This window comes from Cantharellus anzutake (assembly GCF_015039405.1).
Source record: "Cantharellus anzutake strain C23 chromosome Unknown EI90scaffold_187, whole genome shotgun sequence".
Taxonomy (NCBI): Eukaryota; Fungi; Basidiomycota; class Agaricomycetes; order Cantharellales; family Hydnaceae; genus Cantharellus; species Cantharellus anzutake.
The window spans coordinates 16,926-39,133 of record NW_024067137.1 but is presented as its reverse complement, the minus strand read 5'-3'; the positions used below and the strand labels follow the sequence as shown (position 1 = coordinate 39,133).

The window sequence follows — 22,208 nt, the reverse complement described above, 5'->3', positions numbered from 1 at the left end:
CTAACCGACCTGCTCATGAAAATTACCGAGTTCACCCAGCTAGCCACCAAGGCTGTCACGGCCCCGCAAAGTCCCCGCCCCTCTACCACTTTCTGCACCCCCATTCTTACGCCGTTACTCGCGCCCGTTAATCTCGCCATTGCCCATCACTTAGCGGCGCCGATAGTGGTTCCCGTTCTACGGCCCCGTAGCAGCGCCTCCTTCGTTTTCCCGCCACCACTTGGGTTCCTCAACCATTCGGCCGGTATCGTTTTATTCTATTCACTTGCTTAACTAACTAGCGGTTGTTATGGTCGCCGTTGATCCGCTCCTTATCGACATTCCTTATTGACAATTGATTATTCCTTTATTGATATTTGACTTATACGTATATTGACATTCTGATCCGCGCGCCTAGATTGTCGGCTTATCCTTTCTGCCTCCCAACTTCGCCGTTCTCTGTTCCATTCATCTCTTCTGTTCCATTACCCTGGTCCTCATCGCTCTTTAGTTCTGTCGTACTTATCATCTCGTTCCCGTCCCGCGCCGGACCGACCGGTCCCTTCTCTGTTCTCCTTTCCTATTTATACTTGTAGTTTACTGTCGATGTACCTCAGTTCGAATATCGACTAGAATTCCCCCCCCCAAGTACTTTCATCTTAAGTTCGCCCCTCAACTTCATCCCGCTTAAGTCAACGTCGCCGCAAGGTCTTTCCCGCTAACGTGAAATACGGGACAGCCTAGAACGCGTGGCGCAACGCTCTGGCAAAGTCGTTGAAGCCGAAGTCCCAACCCCCTCGACGCCTTGCAACGGAGTAGCTCATTAGCTAAGTGACCACTTACGCCGCCGTACTCCGCTCCGCTTCCCGCGATCCCCTCGAACACAGTTTCTGACAAAGGCCAACTTAGCCGCAGGTGATTTCGTAGTGGATCCCCGAGGCGACCTAGCCCTGATATTCACCATAAGAGGATGGTCGTCGCCTAAGGAGTTCAGCATTGCATGGAACTTCCTAGACCAGCGCTTCAATTCCTTCGAAAAACATTTCGATGCTATCAAGAAAGCTGCTCGTCCTTCACGGGAATTTGACGAGTTGCGCATGAGTGGACTCAGGTTGGCGAATGTCTCGCCCGCCAAGTTTACGGATCCTGGGCAAGTGGAGGAGGCGTGGTCGACCGAAATGCGACCCACTCGTCAACCTGAAGCCCTCCTGTCGGGATGGACTACATTTGAGGATCTCATATCTCCCGCAGAAGAGACCACTTTCGTTCGTAAACGCACCCTACCATCCAGGGCCTTCCCGGTGCCTAGACCAAGCATCAATGTCGCTGCAGGGATGCTACTCAGAGACGAACCCTCAATGCCATTCGTCACAGTTCGTCGAGAGACCAACGCTTTCGAGAACCCCAAGGAGAACGTGGGTTACACGGAATTTGTGAAAGGTCTGAAGGTTGGAAGGAAGACAGAGTTGGGACCTATCGAGGAGAGACTTGATCCCGACAATCGTGGACCCGAACCCCCTCGTGTCCCTCACCATCCGGCGAATGAAGGACCCATTGGATCCAGAGATCCAGGTCATGATCCGAGACAACCGCCTCCCGACCCCTGGCAGCCGCCACCACGAGGTGCGGGTCCACCACCCCCATCAGGACCACCACCTCCACCTGGACCACCTCCTCCACCCGGTGGGGCTCCCTACCCGGGGCACATTCTACCCGTCAGATACGCTGGGGCACCGCCCCCTCCCCCACCTCCCGGACCTGGAGCGTTGGCAGCGCCTCAGCAGAATCCTGGATACAGACCTCCTCCTCTCGACCGCACGCAACCTTACGTGGATCGCAAATATACTGCGTCAGACTTCCCGGAGTTCGATGGTTCGATCGACAGCTATATAACGTGGTGCAGCATATGTCGGAACCTGGCCAGGCACTCACCTGCTTTCGCCCAACAAATGACCCGCATACTTCCTGATCGTTTCAAGGGTGCTATGGCAGACTGGTGGTCGACTGTACCGGTCGCCGACAAGTTGTATTTTACCACCAATTGGGAAGATCTACACAGATATGTGCTACATTTCTTCTTAACACCCGCCTTCCTCGACAAGATTCGAGATCGATTCCACGCTTGTAGGTACCATAAGGGTGAAAGGTACTCTAAGGAGTCCCCACACGACTTCGCGACACGCAAACTACAACTCTTATGCATCCTATATCCACTCACCGATGTTCCCGGACCAGAGGTCTTGAGGGGCGAGGCCCAAAGACTTCTAGAAGACATCCCGAAAGGATGGTGGGCCCATCTCAACATCGATCAGGTCAACACAGCCGAAGAACTCTTACGGCTGACTAAACTTAAGCATGACGAATTAGTAGCTAGCGACGAGTTCAGTATCGACGCTTTAGCAAACCGAGTCGCCCGCATTAATTTGGAGAGGAATAAACGCGGAGGAGGCCATGTCGAGACCAGAAGCGTCGCCATCGCGTCCGGAAGCCAGACCTACCCTACGAGCGACTTCAAGTCGTGGAAGAAACCGCCCAGACCGTGTCGGCACTGTGGAAGTGCGAACCATTGGGACAACGACTGTCCCCCTAGGAAGGCTGATCGAGCCAGGAACGACCGTAAGGAACGTGACAACTTGTCCAAGTTGGAAAGTACCTACCGACGTGCTTATGCTGCCTTAGTGGAAGGTCAGGAAGCAGAATTCGCAGTGGCCTACACAGAGTTTTGTACCCTGTCCGACTCCGAATCGTCGGACATACCTGACATAGATAATGCCGAAGATTCTTCCTTTTCTTACATTGCGGCCTGTACGTGGAAGGAGATCCTGCCTGACGAGAGACTCATTGGGGCTGCCCTGGTCCTGGGTGAGATATATGAAGCCCGTAAGATATTCGAGCAACCCCCAGGTCAGCAGTCCTTAGGATCTGACGCTTGTCGAGTCCGTTGTCGTATCAACGCAATAGACGGGATCGAGATAGAAGCGTTGGCCGACTCTGGGGCAGCTTGCACGCTAATATCGACTGACCTGTACGACCGTATTAAAGGAGAAGGCACCCGCATTAAGCAAGGATTGAAATTGAATTTGGTTCAGCTAACAGGAAAGGCTAAATGCCAAGGCTACACGACGATTGACTTATACCTGCCCTCACAACGAGGTCACGTCCTGTTGCGAGGTGTAGAAGCTTACGTACTCAAAGGGATGACCATCCCTCTGTTGATAGCCGAAGACGTGCAGACAGCGTTCCAGCTGCATACCATGCGTCCACCTGAACGAGAATTCTGGCAAGTGGCAGACTCAGACCACCAGGTTCCCCTCAAGAGTCAGATTCATCACGTGCCCGTCTATCCAGTTATAGCCGGTCCTTCTCATTCTCGAGAACCTAAACGAGTGAACATCTCGGGTACAGGTCGACTAAAAATCACAGAGGATGTGACCTTAGAACCGTACACAGTCCGCCTGGTTGGGGTCACTGGTAACTTCGACCACAACTCGGGAGTATGCCTCGTCGAAGGACGGAGGATGGGATGGAAGCAGGGTGACTGTCTGCCACCTCCGACCATGCTCGTAAACACCGCCCATCCCTTTAGGCTGCCCTTGACCAATCCAAACCCATACCCGATCAAAGTCCAGAGCAGGACAACGATAGCATCCATGTGCAATCCCAACGAGGATCTAGATGGCGCCGAACAACTAAGCGAGTCTCAGATCCGTGAGTTCCAGAGTAAAGGACTATTAATACAGGCTGTCGCAGCGGAAGCCAATGTCCTGGGACAACCTGAGGAAGCCCATGATATCGACGGAGCTTTAGTCGGACCAAAGACAGCGGAGACGATACCTGGAGACGAGGTCCTTCCTGAAACCTTGGTGGATGTGGTAGACGTAAACCCAGAGTTATTGCCCGAAGAAAAGGAGCAGCTCCGAGCCTTGGTGCAGAAGCATGGGAGGGCCTTCGCTATGGCTGGGAACCTGGGACGATGATGCCCGCATGCATATATCATTAAAAGAAGGCGCGAAACCCATCTCGCTTCCGCCATACCACGCCTCCCCTCTGAAAAGAGAGATCATCGATAAACAGTTAGACGCCTGGTTAGAGATGGGAGTGATCGAGCCGTCCCAGAGTCCCTGGGGCGCCCCGGTTATAATCGTCAGCCAAAGAGGGAAGAATAGGCTCTGCGTGGATTGGCAAAAACTGAATGAGGTCACTATCCCGGACGAGTTCCCCATTCCAAGACAAACGGATATTCTACAGGCCCTTTCTGGCTCCCAATACATGTCAACCTTCGACGCGCTATCAGGGTTTACACAATTGGAGTTCGATCAAGAATCGAGAGACAAGACAGCCTTTCGTACCCATCGCAGATTGTTTCAATTTACGAGGATGCCCTTCGGGTGGCGAAACGGCCCACCCGTGTTCCAAAGAGTCATGCAGGAAGTCCTAGCTCCTTTCCTGTGGCAATTCGCCCTAGTGTACATCGACGACATCGTAGTATACTCCACGTCTTTCGCCCAACACTTGACACATATAGATCGAGTTCTTGATGCTATAAAGAGGGCTAACCTTACGCTTTCGCTGCCCAAGTGTCATTTAGGATACCAGAGTTTGTTGCTACTGGGTCAAAAGGTATCCCGCCTGGGACTCTCCACTCACAGGGAAAAGGTGCAAGCCTTACTGGAGATCGAAGAACCCCAAAACAGGAAGGCGCTGCGCACCTTCCTTGGAATAGCGGTTTACTTCTCCTCGTTCATACCTCAATATTCACTCATTGCCAGACCCCTCTTCGACTTATTGAAAGATGGGGCTCCCTGGATCTGGCACGAGCCGTGCAAACAAGCCTTCTCATTGTTGAAATACGCCCTAGCCACGGCTCCGGTCAGGGGACACCCCATGAAAGGGTTGGGTTATAGGCTCTATACCGATGTGTCTGACGTAGCTTTGGCGGGTACGTTACAGCAGATACAGCCAATGACTATTAAGGACCTCAAGGGGACGCGCGCCTATGAGAAGTTGAAACTCACATACGATCAGCAGGAGCAGATCCCTGAGTTGGTAAAGAAGTTGAACGCCGGGCGAGACGATCGCCCCCCACCTGCACAGTGGGCGTCCGCTTTCGAAGAATCTACTGTCCAGGTGGAAAGGGTTATCACCTATTGGAGTCGAACGTGCAAGGGTCCCGAGACCCGATACTCGGCAACAGAGAGAGAAGCCTTAGCAGCTAAGGAATCGTTAGTCAGGTTCACGCCGTTCATCGAGGGCGAGGACCTACTCCTAATCACGGACCACGCGGCACTACAATGGGCGAGGACCTTCGAAAACTACAATCGTCACCTAGCGGCATGGGGTCTAGTCTTCGCAGCATTCCCGAAGATGACCATAGTCCACCGTCCAGGACTTGCACATTCTAACGTAGACCCTTTATCTCGCTTGGCCCGGACCCTGGAAACGATATCCCCGAACGTGGAAAAGCTACTCAGTCTAGAAACCAGCCTGGCTCAGGAGGACCTTATCCAAAGTTGGAGCACGTATCTGCGCAAGGACCCAGCGAAAGGAGCCTTTGTGGTTACCAGGGCACGGTCTCGCGCCATAGATAAGTTAGACCTATCACGTAGCATGGACATCGTGGACGAAAATCAAGTGGAAATGGGCACAACAAGTTTATGGTTGGGTTTAGCCCCGAGAACAGCTGAGGAATTCCGTCTGGCCTACCACACGGACGAAGAATTCGGGGACATATACCGCAAAACTCTTGACGGCGGTGTAGCAGGAGGTGCCTACCAAGTGTCGGAGGAAGGGTTGCTACTTTGGGACGACCCGCAAACCAACCGACGCCTATGTGTCCTGAGAAGTCTGAGGACCACAATCCTCAAGGAAATTCATGACACCCCTCACGAGGCCGCCCACGCGGGTATAGAAAGAACGCTCAAGCGCCTGAAATCTAAGTGTTATTGGAAGGACCTGGGAAAGGATGCTCGACAGTATGTGGAAACTTGCGACGTCTGTCAGAAGATCAAGCATGACAGAGGCAAAACGCCGGGTCTGCTGAAACCCTTGCCTGTCCCAGACTTGCCATACCACACAATAACCTTGGATTTTGTGACTGGATTACCCCCTCCTAAAGGAGCCATGCAGCCAGATGCCATCTTGGTAGTGGTAGACAAGTTCACGAAATATGGGCATTTTATCCCATGCTCTTCCACCACAGACACGACGGGCACTGCAGACTTATTATGGCGCTGAAGGAGAGAACGAAGGAAGGTCAGTTGGGAGGTTCAAACGAGACCACCACCAAGCTGTTCCCTGGTTCTCTAGTTAGGATGGGGAAGTGTACTAGTGTTATTTATTGTAAATAAAGTACCAATCCGAGTGTTTTGGCTAATTCTATTTTTATGGGTTAGTTTTAAAGTTCCTGGGAATTGACTTACAGATAAACCGAGCCCTGCGGAGCTGTTTCTTTATTGAAATTTATTAATTTGTCTAGGTGTAATTCTGTGTAGCGTTGTTTAATTTGGATTTAAACTTGAATTTAATCTTCTACTTAGTGAAGTTTCAAAGATTTTATTCAATTAATGAATTTGGATTGTGTCTGGAGTGTCCCTTGAGTTTGTTCTATTTTTGTCTTATTTTATTGCTTGTTTTAACAGTAGCAAAATAACTGTTTTGTGTTTACACTTTGAAATCTGGAGTGTTAACCAGCTCTCCTGTTGAAATATCTACTTAATATTTCTCTCCTTTATTGCTGCCTTTTACTACAGTGGCAATCTTAACTGTATATCACTTTTTCGCACTGGAGTGACAACCAGAAATGCTTGAGAAAAATAATACTCTATTTTCTTACTTCTCTAAGGGGGGCGAAAAGTCGCAGAAAGGGTCTCCCTTTTATACTCCTTGGGTCGCCTTCCTTTTTCACGCTCTACCTTCTATTTACAGGATTTATTTACAGTGTATTTTTCTCAAACTGAATAAAAATGAAATTTTCATGCTATAGTTCTACTGCGCTTTTGCTGCGCTGAACTGCGGTTCTACTGCGGTCAGACTGCGCCTAGAATTCTTATTGTCCTCCCTCGCCTAAGCTATTTTAATGGTTAATTGGAACTTGGCTGCGCTGCATTTGCCGCAGTTACCTATTTCAAATTCCCTATTTATACCGTTAAATTTGCTATGGCTCGATGATTCTGAATTCAAACTTCGCATTACTATGTGTACGGCTATGCTGAGACCTTCAGCTGATTTATTCCATTTTTATTTAGTGACATTTAGTTAAAATGAGACTGAAATGGTAAATGAGTGAATTATTCAGGTTTAAAACTGAATGAAAAAGTTGCTAGTAATCAAGAATTTACTCAAACGAATGTGTTATAGCTCTCCTCCTCATTAGAATATCGTTCCCTAAAATTCCCGCCATGGTCCGTCGTAGTTTAGTGGTTTTCGTGAATTTCGTTCATATTCCCTGATTCCCTTTTGTATTATCACATCCTAATCCTCCATATGTATTGTTCGTTGTTATAGTAGGTCGTCCTTGAAGATTTCATATTTTTATGTATTTTATTTAGGACTCTGGACCTCTTGAAGCTGTTTTCCCGCGCGTTTTCAGGTTTCTAACTTCATGTCCCTATATCTCATTCATTTCTGGATGTTTTCTCACGTTCTTGGTATCATAAATTTTCATTTATTCCCACCTTTCCAATGGTACCAAGGTTGTGTCCTATTTCCTGGTATTCGTTGAGTTAGCAAAAGTTCGCGCGCACATTCGGTAATCACGTGCATCATTCCCATAGTCATTCGTATGCGGGCGCCGTTTCCGTTTAATTGTTCGGGATTTATGATATGCGTGGGTGTTTATTTCTTTCATATGGGCTTCTGTGATTTATTTCAGATTTTTCCCTCATGATTTAAGGTTGTTTTGCACTTTCCGTGCTTTGTTTTGACCGGGCTCTTCCTTATTTGGACGGAAGTTGGTCTTCACGATCTGCCGAAGTGCGGATCTCGGTTCCGACGGCCGGTTCCCTGCGCATCGCCACCCTCACGTGTCATTACACATGATGCGGATTTCTATATTCCCGTCATGGGTATAACTTCACAACGGCTGGACTGTTTGGGCTAAAAATTTGCATAACTATAGTTCCCCATTTTTAATAATTTCCGTGTAAATTTCGTTGTATGTTGTAACTATGGATCCTACGCAAACATCGTCTTTTCCCTAAGCTCGGACTTTCGATGTCACTATTCCCGTTATTGGATATCTCATTAACGCATGATCCTTTTATTATGAAAATTTGGGAGGATTAAGATTGGATCCCTTCCTTTCTAATGGGCTATCAAGCTTGTCTCGGTCGTTACTGGTTAATCTTCGCGCTTCCCTTTTAGGCATTGTCCTCGTTTTGCAGGAGTTTTAGTCATATCTCCATTGTTTATAGGTAGTTTCCCCTGTAATTACTCTCATTGGTTCCGTTTGGAGGACATCTACATTTCCTATTGTAAACACGACTCTGACTTTTGCATTAGTTCCTGAGGAATCTTCGTTCCGTGGTACTTCCATCCTTGGCTACGTGTTCGGACGTGGGAAAGTAGTTTCCGTGGAGGTTCTCTGATTATTTTTTTATAGTCAAATCTTGGTCGATTGTCCTAATTCTTGGTTTAATATTTGCTATAAATTCCCCCGAGAATTCCGTCTCGTTGATAGTAAGCTTGAAGTATTTTTGCTATTTTTCTTTCTTTCGATTTATCGTGTATAGTCATAATAATTCGTAAAAATTCGTTAAATTCGTTAAAATTCAGGTCCTTCGATTTTCTCATATCTACTTGTCATATGAGGTTTTTGTGATTTATCTGGCATATTTCCATAATGGGTTTCCATAGTGTGGCCGTTATTTCTCCTACAGCGCCATGTGATTAAACATGTGGGGTTGCCCGCAGTAATAGTCAGCGACTGGGATCCTCGTTTTCTCTCGACGTTCTGGTCATCCTTAGCGCATCACTTCAACACTAAGCTGGTGATGTCTTCAGCTGCGCACCCGCAAACGGACGGACAGATGGAAATAATGAACCAGCAATTAGAAGTCATGTTACGAGCTTATGTCAATAAGGACAGGGACGACTGGCATGAATTCTTGGACGTTCTGATGTTAGCGTACAATAATAGTCCTCACACTACTATGGGAGAAGCTCCTGCTACGCTACTGATGGGTTTCCGGCCCCGTCTGCCCAGTTCATTCCTAGTTCCTGAGGAGTCCCTCAACGTCAAAGCGGAGGAAAGAGTGGACGCGCTGAACGTACGCAGAAGATGGGCACGAGAAGCGATCCATCTCGCACAATTGCGTCAAGTTAGAGCGCACAACGCCAAACACAGGAGAGTAACGTACGAAGTGGGAGATTTGGTACTGATCGATCCTCATAAACTCAACCTCCTGGAAGTAAAGGGTACAGGGAGGAAGCTAATGCAGAGACGCATTGGACCATTCGAGGTGATGGAGGTGATAAACGAGAACGCCTACCGATTAAAACTTCCCAACTCCTACCCTATGCATAACGTGGTGAATGTAGCGCACCTGAGGCCTTATCGTTCACCCGGTGACGTCTCAAGACCGCTACTGTCCAACCCCAGGGACGATATGAAAGCCTCGGAAGAGTTTGAGGTAGAAGAGGTGGTGGGGCACAGGAAGCGGAAAGGGAAACTCCTGTACAGAGTGAGGTGGAAAGGATATGGGGCGCAAGAAGACACCTGGGCAACCGAAAGAGACCTCCGAAATGCCCCCGAGATCCTCGGAAGGTATAGATCGACGGCGGGCCTGAGCAGACGTGAATAAGCGCCCACTTCCCAATCGGGTATTCACACGAAGTCGATTAACGGCACGTGATCAGAATACACTTTGATCACCTTCCATCTCCATCGTTTTCCCTCTCGCGATCCCATCAACGAACCTAACTGACGATGTCTCTCGGACTGGCAAGTATGAGCTGCAGGCCCACCCCACGTAACTCTGTTGCGATCACGGACGATCACAGACGGGACTGCCCAGGTCTCGAAGCAGCCGAAGTGTCGTCCGAGCCCTTCAAGAGAGCCCCATCCGACCCTATGTGGTTAAACGGGCAGCTGGGACCTCTCGACCCTACTTTCTCGTACGTCGCTTTGCACCACGTAAGACCCGGTGCTCGATCTCTGGATCGATTGTGGCTCTTACTACTGGAGTATCACCACCTCAACGAGGCCGAAGTGCTGAGAGAAAACGGGAACCAGAACGTTCCGCCCTGAGCTTTGACCCCATTGCTGGAACGCTGGGAGTCATCAAAGGCCGCCGCGCTCAAGGCTGAGGCCCTCACGAAATTACGATTGCCTAACGAATTGAGGGAAGTAATATACAAAGTCGAGTCCAAGTCGGGCGGCGAGCACGAGTTGGATGGTCACATCTTTGCCTTCCAGTTCGCTCCTTGGCAACACCCCTTCACCATAATATTGCGATACACCTACATACTCCGGATCATTTCCCTCCTTACCGCTTTCGTCAATTACACCCAGATCCATGAACACCTGATGGAAGTAGAAGTCCAAGAGGGACGCAAGATATCCTGGTTGGAACCCCCGAAAGGAATTTTTCTCGAAGAAAGTTCGACTGATGATCGATTGATGGCAAATTCACCCGAGTTCGCTGTATACCTGGCTTGTCAGCTGCCATGTCGCGTAATCAAGAATGGATTGTTCGAAGAACTGGACCTGAGCGGACATGCTGAGGCTGCTCGTAATTACCGACTCCCGTTGGCTCAAGGGACTGAAGTTCCTTGGTTCCTCGACTGGCCCAAATGGGAAGATGCGCCCGAACCATTGCCTGGTGCTGAAGACAGGGAGGCCTACGAATTCCGACTCGTGTGGCCTGGTCCACCCCCATCCAACAAGGACCCGTCCACTCTCAAGTTGGTGGAGAAACGTCGTCTGAGCCGGACATTCTACTACCCGGATACCGGACGCTTCATGACTCGCGCCGAGGCACAAGAGGTGGTCATGGATGACGCTGAGCGACAACTGGCACAGCCAGATTCACCGACTCCTTTCGACGAGGGCTCAGACGAGCTGACGTCAGGAACGCTGGGCTTGAACCTAGGAGACGCTTCCATACCGCCTCCATCTCCCAACTGGCCGGGTGCGGGGAGTTCGGTCTTCCTACCCCCTCCGAATGTGGTGGTGCCGCAACCAAGCGTTCATCCCACCAACACCCCATCCGCCCTTTCCACTGACAACTCTTCCGCCTCATCCTCTCCCTCGGGTTCGTCGAACCATAACCGCTGGAGGAAATTGCCTCGAGAAGAGAGAAGGTCCCATCCGTATCCCGGCCGAAGAGAAGGATCAGCCTCGGGTCATTTGGGACAGGCTCGTTGGCAAATGGGGAATGAAACCCGTCGAACTCGGATGGACTCTTATCGCCCCGAACCTAGTCGATCCGACTACAACAGAGATGTGGATAGAAGGTGGTCTTCTCGACCTACGTCTTGAGAATCGATTGCTCGAAGGGATAACCGCCCTAACCTGAGAGACTCGAATCCCGATCCTTCCCTTTCTAGTATGGTACCGTATAGCGCCGGAGGGCCACAGTCAATTCCGCGGACGCCAACTTTCGCGATGCCAGTCAATCCTACATGGGTGGTGGACAGCAACACCAACACCGCCGTGCCCGCTTTCGTCGTCAACCTGGCAGCTCCTCCAACGACTGTTCATCCTCCTCCTACAAGCCGGCCCTACCCCCCGCCCGTGCAGTACCTGGGATCGGATCCGCACCCATCCTCCTCCGGTGGGGCTCAGTACGATTCCCTCCATCCGGATTCCTATCACGAGCGCTCGAGAAGCCAGTCGCCCTGGAGAGACAACCCGCAGAGATACGCCCCTCGGGGACCGCATCATGGTCGTTAGGAGACTGGGGGGCGATGTTACGGATACAGAGTCTCCAACGACCATATCCGTTGCATGGTCAAAGACTTCCCCTCTCTATCGCTCCTCCCCTCTTTCTCCCTTCCGTCCTCTATCCCGATACCCTATCCTCCTTACCTGTTCTACCCCTTTCCCCCCCCTCGTGCAAAGCTTTCCCCATTGGGGTTTTGGTGCTGGCCAAGGTTGTTTGTGTTTTGCGGGATTTCCCGCGACCTTACCATTTGTAGATAGTCACACGTCTTGTACGGAAACCGCCGAAGGCGGTTCCCGCTAACTAACAACTGCTCTACAACTGTCTCATGTACCGTCTTCTGTAACAACCCTCCCTGTGACTCAACTGAACCCATGTGACTGTACAACTCTCAATATGTCTTATAAGTCTGGTTATATCGAGTCCTCTAACGGCCCTCGCCGTGAGAACTCGAGGTCGAGAGTCGAAGACTCTCGACAGGTGTATCGTCCTATTGAATCTGTACCCTATGGGTCTTCATCACTCCGCTCTCCCCCCAGTACTCAACATACGACGTCACCTCACGATCATGGAGATCGTGAATACTTTGAGGCCCACCTTCCCGTGATGCCGGCATGTTCGCTACGCGAACGCCAAGTCGCCGCCCATCCACCATCTGTTCCCTCCTTCGCCAGTCATCATGTTTCCCCGCCAACAGCACGTTCCCTTTGGGACGCCAAGTCACCGAAGGCCCTACTAGTCAATCCTCATTGCACGCTTATGACATCAGCCCGCTACCGGTACGTTCGCACTGCGAACGCCAAGTACCCGATGGCAACTATATGAAGTTCTCACCCATCTCACAAGTTGCGACCTCGCACACGGTATGCTCCATTGAGGAGCGCCAAGTACCCGTGGCTGACCCGTCCGTCCTGGCATCTCCGACTACCTACCATCAATCCCTTAATAGCTCACTACATCACCAATCGCGATCGATGGGAATTCGATCATCCACCCCCAGGCAAGACTGGGATCACTCATCAATTACATATCCTGTTATGGTACAGACCAGATATGACCTCACTCATCCCACTATAAGAACGGATCGAGGAATGGGGAATTTCCCCCATCCCCGTAACAGGGGGGTTTCCTTTATCCTCCTTGGTCTGGGGGCTTCCGGGTGGGCCTGGTGGAATTCTTTCAGGAGGTCTGGGGAGTTCTCCAGGTTCTCTCTGGGGAGCCATTCATTTTCTGAGTTTGGCCAGCCAGAGAATTTGACGAAGTACCAGAGCTGTCCATACCGGTACCTGGAATCCAGGATTTTCTCCACTTCATACTCCTCTTCTCCATTCATGATGTCCGGGCCAGGGAGCGGGTCTGCATGGCATTCGGAGATTCTGTCTGGGGCGTAGGGGCGGGTGTTTGAGACCGAGACTACCGGGTGAATTCCTCTTTGACGGGCTGTAAGCTGTAGCTTTACTGCTGCTGGGGATACCACCTTGACGATCTGGAAGGGGCCGATCCATCTGTGGTCAAGCTTCTTGGTTGGTCGGTCTGTCGTGTAGTTTTGAGTGTTGAGCCAGACTTTGTCCCCAACTTGGTAGACTGGTGCTGCCTTCCGGTTCCTGTCATAGTACCGTGCCATCTCTTCTGCTGCGTGCTCTAGTGTTGCCTTTGCCTCCTCTTGCATCTTCATCATCTGAGAGGCAAAGTCATTAGCCCCTTCGACTTCAGACATGCGGGTCGGTTCGGTCCCCATGCGTGGGTGTTGCCCGGAGTCAAGCTCAAAGGGGGTGCGGTGGGTGGAAGAGTGGATGCGGTTGTTATAGGCGAACTCGGCAAGCGGCAGCCAGTCAGCCCAGTCGTCTTGCCTGTGGTTGACGAACACCCGGAGGTAGGTTTCTATTTCCTGGTTGACACACTCCGTCTGGCCATCAGTCTGTGGGTGGTAGGCTGTTGAAGGGGTGAGCTTGATCCCTAAGAGGTCTGCTAGCTCCCTGGAGAAGCAGGAGACAAATGCGCTGCCTCGGTCGCTGAGCACTTCCTCTGGGAGGCCATGATGCCTCCAGATGTGTTCGAGGAAGAGCTGGGCCATGCCTGCTGAGTCTACCGTAGTGACTGTGGGGATTGCATGAATGCGCTTTGAAAGTCGGTCTACCACTACCAGGATTGCGTTGTACCCCTTGGAGTCTGGGAGTTCTCCAATGGTGTCTACTGAAATCACCTGCCACCTGCGGGTGGGGACCTTGTTCGGGATGAGCTTCCTGACTTTCCGAGATGGGAATGTCTTCACTCTGTTGCAGGTGTCGCACCCTGAGACGTACTGTGCAACATACTGTGCCATCCGGGGCCACCAGTAGTTTCGGGAGACGAGTGTCAGGGCACACCTGCCTGACCCGGTTCCACCCGGGCCCACCTGGGCCCACCTCACCCGCTCACCCGCTCACCCACTCCCCGCTACCCATCCTTCCTCCCTCTTCCCCTTCCTCCCCTTCCTCCCTCTTCCCTCTTTCCTCTTTCTCCTTTATTTCACTCTCCCTTTCTGTTTATTCTTTCTATTTACACGGACCACCTTCCCTTGTATCATTGTACTGTTGACCCGTCCGGCTCGGACACCCCGGACGACTTCCCGCTACGCCCAGCATGCGCACCCGCAGCGGACGCCCTCGGGATCCCCCGTGGGGATACCCGGATGGCTGCGGCCCTCTCCGTAGATGACATGGCACCCGTCATGTGACCCAAGCCGCATGTACATAAATGTACCTGAAGTGGGAACTGAAGAAGTAACCTTCTTCTCACGTTTTCCACTTCAGGTAAGTAGTGTAGTTCTTCCTTTTAATAACAATTCACGTTTTCCACTTCAGTCTAAGTGGCCAGGGACTACAGTCCCAGATCGGGCCCGTCAGTACGCGCGCCCGCTTCGTCCCCCGAGAGGGTCCCTCCGTCAGGCGCTACAGCCGGGCCCCCTCCACCCCGGACGCGTCCCTGACAATGAGCTCCACAGTCTTCCACCGCCCAGGGTGGCCTGTTGCCACCGAGTCATGGTGGAGTTGTACCAGGTCATGGCGGAGCTGTGGGTCTTTCGGGACATACACCCGGCCCCGGTGGAGGATCAGTTCCCCTTCCTTCTCCCATTCATCTGAGTGTAGGGTCCCCCTTTCCAGCTCTCTCATTGCCTTTACCACTCCCTCGTCATGCTCCTTCCCCCTGCGTATCCTGTCCAGGATGTCTGCCTCTTCTCCCTCCACTGTGACCCCCTCCATAGCTCTGACTTCAAACCAGCCCGGGTGTAGGAGGGTCATGTCCGTGTTGTCGTCCTTCCCTTTCGGGTGGTCCGGCCGATGTGAGAGGGCATCGGGCTTCCCCATGAGTTTCCCTGGTTTATGGACTAGCAGGAAGTGGAAGCGGGAGAGGTAGAGGGACCACCATGCCTGACGCCGGTTTAGCCTCTGGGCTGAGCGGAAGTAGGAGAGGTTTCTGTGGTCGGTGTATATGTCGAACCTCTCAGGGGTGCCTTCAAGGAAATGGCGCCACTCTTCCAGGGCTCGGACTATGGCAAGCATCTCCTTGTCATAGATTTCGTAGTTCCTCTCTGCATCTGAGAAGCCCTTTGACATGAACACCACCGGGTGGAATTCCCCATCTGTCTGGAGCTGGGAGAGTACCGCCCCTGTTGCGAAGTTGGAGGCATCACACTCCAGTCGGAACTGACCTGAGTCCGATGGGAAGGTGAGGACCGGTGCTGAGGTGACAGCCTCCTTCAGCCCGTCAAATGCTTCCTGTTCCTTTCTCCCCCAGGTCCACTGCTTCGACTTCCGGGTGAGTGTGTGAAGGGGCCGGGCCTTCTCGGAGAAGTCCTGGATGAAGCGGCAGTAGAAGTTGACAAACCCCAGGAAAGACTGGACCTCTTTGACCTTCGTGGGTGCTGGCCAGTCAGTCACTCCCTGAACCTTCACTGGGTCCATGGCAACGTGGTTCTCCGAGATGACAAGGCCCAGGTAGTTGATCTTCTGCTGCTCAAACTTGCATTTCTCCGGTTTGAGGAACAGCTTCCGGCCCCTCAGTGTGGATAGGACCTCCCAGACGACCTTCCGGTGCTCCTCCAGGGTGGGTGTGAACACCAGGATGTCGTCCATGTAGCAGATGATGACCCCTCGGTCTATGAAATCCCTGAGGATGTCATTCATCATGGTCTGGAAGGTGGCCGGGGAGTTGCACAGTCCGAAGAACATCACCATTGGCTCAAACAACCCTCGGTTGGTTGCAAAGGCCGCCTTCCACTCGTCTCCCTCCTTGATGCGGACGTTGTTGAACCCCCACCGGAGGTCGAGGGCTGAGAACCACTTGGCATCCCGGAGGCGGGTGAGGATGTCGGAAACTAGGGGGAGGGGGTAGGAGTTCTTGACGGTGATCTCATTCAGCTTTCGATAGTCCTGGACCAGCCTTAAGGAGCCGTCCTTCTTCTTCACGAAGAACACTGGGGCCCCCATGGGGGATTTGGATGGGTGGATCCGCCCATTTGCCAAGTTCTCCCTGAGGAAGTCATCGAGCTCTCCTTGTTCTGCAGGGGACAGTGGGAAGGTCTTTCCTTGTGGCAGCTTAGCCTCGGGGATGAGGTCAATGGCGTGGTCCCAAGGTTTCTGGAGTGGTAGTTGGTCAAAGGCCTCTTTTGAGAAGACGTCCCTGAAGTCTCGGTAGCACTCGGGCACCATCTCCTCGAGAGGCTTTTCCCCTGGGGTGGGGTCCTGCGCTCTTTGGGCCATCCGCTGCGATGGGGTGGTGGTCGCCCTCAGGTCGTGTCCCCATCCTGGGGGAATCACGGCTGCGTACAGTCCATCCCTGGGTTCTACTGTGAGGTCAGGCTCCTTCAGAGCTATTGGCGCCACCCTGAGCCTTTGGCAGGCAGGTGGGCAGCGGGTCATGATGACCTTTTGTCGGGCCCAGTCCACTTCCGGGTTGTGGTGTGTCAACCACGAGTGACCAATAATGACTGACTGGCGCCCCAAGTTGGTCACTGCAAAGCAAGCTCGCTCCGTGTGTTGACCAAACGTAAGGAGTGCATCCACCTCCTCCGTGATGGATCCATTCTCATTTGGGGTGCCATCCACATTGTGGACCGGGATTGGTTGGGGTAGGGGGGTAGTCTCCAGGCCATGCTTCCGGACGAATTCACGACTGACAAACATCCCTGTGGCCCCTGAGTCTAGGAGGGCGGAGGTGGTCACTGAGGCGAGAGAGGTGGTTGCAGTCAGCTTCACCAGAAGGTTAAGGGAGCGAGAAGGGCGTTTGGATAGTACGTAGATCGCGGGTGGGGGAACAGCAACCTCAGCCGAGGCGCATTGTGGGTTCTCTCTGCGGGGTTTTGTGGGTGTGGCTCTTTTTTTCTTAGCGATCACTCAGTGTAACTTAGGTTGCGCTGTAGTCCTGGAATTGCCATGGTATCTACATGCAGGTACAGTGATGCTGGGGGACGACTGGGGCACATCCCTCACTGGTCGTCCTCCTGAAAATCCTCAGCAGGTCTCTCCTCCCCCGCTTCCTCCTCTGCACGGTCCAGCTCCTGGGTGAGGGGGCGGTCCTTTAGCAGGTCTGCGATCGCCTGGAGGTCTTCCGGGGCCAGGCGGGTCATCTCCCTAGGGGCCTCCCCTTGTAATGTGGCCCGGGCCTGATAGGGTCTCGGCCTCAGGCAGTCTCGGGCTATGTGCCCTAGCCGATTGCAGTTATAGCAGGGTCCAATGCGCCTCTGCTCGGTCCTGGGGGGGTGGATGCGGTCCAGGTCCATGGGTTGGGGGCTGACTTTCGGGGCTGGGGCTGAGGGTGTGGGTGCAGCGGGAGGGGGAACGGGCCCGGGAGGAGGTTGGGAGTGAAATGGGGATGGCTTGACAGCCAGGGGGCGGGCTTGAGCTTGGGTGGCTTGGAATCGTCGCCACTGATTGTCGAGGAGGGAGGCTTCACACTTCCATTCTGCCCATGTCATGGGCATGGGCCGGAGGCGATAGATGTTTTCACGAAGGCGTGGGTGAAGGGCGTGCTCAAATCGGTCCACAAGAGCAACATCTCCCATTCGTGACACTGGGCCGTGCAGCTCAAACTGCTGGATCAGTTTGTCTACCGACTCATTCCCTTGTCGGAGTGAGGCAAGCTTTTGACAGGCTGTGGCTTGTCGGTTTGGGTCTGCAAACATAGAATCGAGTTCCGCCGCAAAGTCATCAAAGGAAATGGCTGGGGCTCCTGGGGCAAGGAGGGTGTTGATGTGTTGGGTGGCCCACAGTCCGGCAGTCCCTCCTTTCATGTATGACAGGACAAACAGGACTTGGCTGTGTTCGTCCGGAAACTCGGCATGGCGCATGCTCATGTAGAGTCCACACTCTGCCTTGAAGCAGTCTATGTCATCTTGTGACCCAGAGAAGGGGGTAGGGGTGGCTACTTTGGGTGGCTTATGAGCCGGAGTGGGTGTAGGGGCCGGGGCTGGGGCTGTGGGTCTGGTCTGGGTGGCCAGTTGGGCCTGGAGATCTTGGAGCTGGCGGGTCAGCTCCGCTATCTGATCTTCCAGCGACATCGGGGGGGATAGAAGTAGGTTGAACCCTTCTTCTGCTGTCAGGGCTCGGTCCTCGATCAGGGACAGCCCGACCTCAGGCCTAGGTGTGTGCGATGTTCTGGGTGGTTGGGCGCTAGACCCTGTCCTCAGCTCTAAGCAGGGATTGAGTTGTCATGTATTACAGAGGGTAACTACAACTTGCCTAAGCAGGGATTGAGTTGAGAAGAAGGGTAAGTTTCCCTATTCCCCACTTGGCTACTATAAAAAGGAAGTGTACTGTACAGTTCATAACGTGACTCCGGGTAGAAGCCGAGCATGTTCCCGCGACTCGGAAAAGGTGTCACGTGGGTTAAGGCGAGTTGCTCGCCTTGACCCACGTGATTTTTCCCGTGGGCTCACATGCGGGCTGAAGTTGTGAGAGATATGTAGGGATGGGGAGGTCTGGGAAGTGGGGGAAGTCTGGGAAGGTGGTTCTGGGGTGTGGTTGGGTGCCCTGACAGCGGGGTCAGGGGCCGATCCCTGACAGGTACCACTCCACTTCTGTCTTCCCTTTGTTCCTGTTCAGACACCTTCATTCCGATTCAGACCCCCTTTGTTTCCTTGTGCTTTCGCCCCCTCCATATATATATCGGTGCTTGTACATACTCGTTTTAGGCCTTAGTCTAAAATCAACCTGAAATGCCCCCTAGAGACTTCCTGCTCGCCTCCTATGAAATTAAGGACCAAATGGACAAACAGCAATGGCACAGCGCTCCGCTTGAGTTGCTGAGGCCAAGGTCCCTCCTTGCTAAGTCTCCGGTTCCCCTCTGGAATCATCCGCCCTTGCCCAGTTCTAACAGGTACTATAATTACAATAATTTTACTAGTACACTTCCCCATCCTAACTAAAGAACCAGGGAACAGGACCAGACATTGGATTGAGGGCTGGTTAGATTGGGTTTCAGGTCAGCAGATTCACCTATCAGCATTGATTCACCGCTGATGGAGCCCCAGGATTTGTCAGTCATGACAGGTGCACTTGTGGACATCAGAGCTGTCCGGAGGCCTTTGGGGTTCCATACTTAGGGAGGTGTAAGTAAAATATTGAAATGGGGGAGTGGTGACCATTGGGGAAGTCAGGGGAGATTACAGGATTCAGGGGCTCCGAGGTTGGGAATGGCAGAGCAGAGGCAATCTGGGATGGCTGGAGGTGATGGAAGGTGGTGGTGGGAGATGGATATGACAGTACCCATCTCTAACAGCTAGCATAAATCACTAACATTTCTAATAGCAATCACCAGTACTAGTAAGGTAGAATATCTTCCCTCTGAACACACTGATTAGAAGACTCTTGGACCATAAGGCCAGTTGTGCTGGCCTTGGTGACTCCTCAATCCTCAGACTGTTGAGAAGCTAGACTGTATGGAGCTAGTATTCAACAGGGTGTCAGGGGACGTGCGTGCTTGTGCAGGTTGCTCCGATAACCTAGTTGTGATTAAAGCCAGGGGAAAGGAGTGTCCCCATCTTAGGGTCAGCTATATACATGTAGAGTCCGGCAATAAGGAAACCAAATGGATTGCCGATAGAATCACATGATCATAGAATGTTCCAGAACAATGCCGGAGATGATCTGGGCCACCAGGGCTTAGGTAAGCGGAGTAGACGGGAATTGCCGGCATACTTCCCACACGCATATGCGCAGCCAGCATAGGGTCCAGGGTCATTGCTGATCCCTGACACAGGGGGGGAGAAGAGCAAGGAATCCCTTTTCCCAACCCCAGACACTATATATGTATATACAGTTGTTATACATTGTTTAGTCTGAAGATTATTATAGAATAAAGAATAAAAGCAGTGCATGCATCATCCCTTCCCTGTCCATTCCTTACATGGCCATATACAGGCCTCATGATGGACATCTACTTGTCATGTTGCCCCTGCACTTGGGGGTATGACTGATTGAAATTCACCCATACCGGAAATGGGATCCAATCTATTGCCACATCCCCTCTCTGCCCCAAACCAAGCATGGCTCTTTGGCAAGCAGGGCACAAATTTAAATCACCTTCTTCAGGCACCAATATACATTGTTTCCTTGACCTGATTGCTGTATGTGACCTCCATGTTCCCACGCCTGCAGGTCTGGGCCTTTGAATGCATAATTGGGTTAATGAATCATGAACACAAACATTGGTCCAAACCTTAGACAAAATATGCAGGGTGATAGGGGTATGGATAGGGATTCAACCTTATTGCAGGTTTTAACAATAGTAAACAAGGTTGAAGGGAAATCTCTCTCGAGATCATGTAAAAAGTCTATAACTTAGATCCCGATCCACAGATATAGTGGCAGATATGCATACCAGCCGAGAGTTTCTGAATACTACTGTCCCCATTGAGACCATGAATGCCATGCAGTAGAGGTATCCTGTTCCAATGAACCCAAGCTGCACATTCCTTAGTAGTGAGGCCAGCAATCGGCCGAAGGATGTGGATGTCTCCCCATTGTTCGGTTTGTTCATGGCGCAACACATGACCACTGCCGGAGGCAATGCTAGACAGCAATGAGGTAGATAGGGAAATGATCGAGTCTCCCAACAGGACATGGCTACATGCCAATGACTTGGCCGTGTAAAGGAGCAACACACGAAGAAGGTGTCGAAGCGCCATGACGGTTGAAGATGATGAGGGTAAGGCATCAAGGAATGCCTTCAGCGCGGCATCCGGCGTGGGAAACGGCACCGAATCCCACCCTAGTATTGCTGAGAGACGGATTGAGCCATGGCATATGAACATAGCTGATGACTCACTTTCATCTTCAAATCTAGGGTGTAAGAGAGCACTCAGTTCTTGGCCTGTTACACGGTGCCACCACGCCGGATCGAACGCATCTTGAACATGCAGACTGACCAACGTGTATTGAGGATAATGCTTCGCTAGTTCCATGATTGAACTGAGGCCTGCCTTCCCTCCCAGCGCAGCAGAGAGATCCACGTAAGCGATATACGCATTATTCCAAACAGAGGACCGCCAACTCGGTGGCTTTTTGGAACCCTGGCGCTTCATTGGCTGAACGAGGGAGAGTGACGTGTCTATATACTCGCGTCTCACTATGTCTGCCAGCATCGATGAACCGGCGCCACCAGAATACCCGATTAAAACATTTCCCCTTCCTGATCCTGAGGTAAATCCTTCCAGAGCACGATCTAGATCCCGCCTGACTTTTAGGGATACAGTGGACACAAGGCAAGCCCTAGACATCTGAAATGAACCTGAAACTAAGCGCTACAGCGCTGTGACAACACCTACTTGCAGTAGACGGAATGTCGAACCACGAGGTTTCCTGTAACAGAATTGCATTTGGCGCAAATTTTTCCCCGATCGAACCGTTTAGGCCCTACATGTCCAAGTTAGGTTGGCACCACGACAAATGAAAGGAGTCTCGACTTGGGAGTGTCTGGGCTTGATCGTCGCACATGAGGTGCACTTAAAGTGTGCCGTCGAGTAAGCGCTTCAGCTGCTGTGAGGGTCTCAAGATCGATGACAGAGCTTAGAAGTCACCTGATGGATGTACTTATTCATTTTAAAGTATGCCGTACTGTAATGACACGGGTGAAAAATGTTTGAAAAGCAGCAGAGGAGTTGAGTGTCAATAGGTGGATGAGACCTCGATTTACAGGAGTGAAGTCTTAAGCAGGGATGAACGGCCCCGTGACACGATGGGGCAAGCGCCCGCTTTTTTAAGTTTTTTGATAGCGTCTCCGATACAAATTCAGAGGAGACGTATTGTGCCTTAGTGTCTTATCGCTGTACATACGCGACAGGGAATAAGAGAACGAATTGTTTCTCCA

At 51.9% G+C, this 22,208-nt stretch overlaps 1 protein-coding gene across 1 annotated transcript; it reads right to left on the bottom strand.

The window, feature by feature from the left end:
- Positions 1-19,937: 19,937 nt before the first annotated feature.
- Positions 19,938-21,927, bottom strand: EI90DRAFT_3004590 (uncharacterized protein). The gene is made up of 6 exons (XM_039056368.1): positions 21,805-21,927; positions 21,667-21,754; positions 21,168-21,610; positions 20,721-21,119; positions 20,559-20,673; positions 19,938-20,505 (listed from the first exon to the last, which is right to left on the bottom strand). The coding sequence occupies exons 1-6, from the start codon at positions 21,833-21,835 to the stop codon at positions 20,277-20,279; spliced, it is 1,305 nt and encodes a 434-aa protein (XP_038908037.1). The 5' UTR covers positions 21,836-21,927; the 3' UTR covers positions 19,938-20,276.
- Between the last annotated feature and the right edge of the window lie 281 nt (positions 21,928-22,208).

Excerpts from the sequence above, each read along its gene's own strand:
- EI90DRAFT_3004590 (XM_039056368.1), bottom strand. The coding sequence starts at position 21,835 with ATGTGCGACGATCAAGCCCAGACACTCCCAA. Across the intron at positions 21,611-21,666 it reads CGACATTCCGTCTACTGCAA|GGCTTGCCTTGTGTCCACTG; the intron begins GTAGGTGTTGTC and ends TCAGATGTCTAG. Across the intron at positions 21,120-21,167 it reads CCCTAGATTTGAAGATGAAA|CAATACTAGGGTGGGATTCG; the intron begins GTGAGTCATCAG and ends TCCGTCTCTCAG.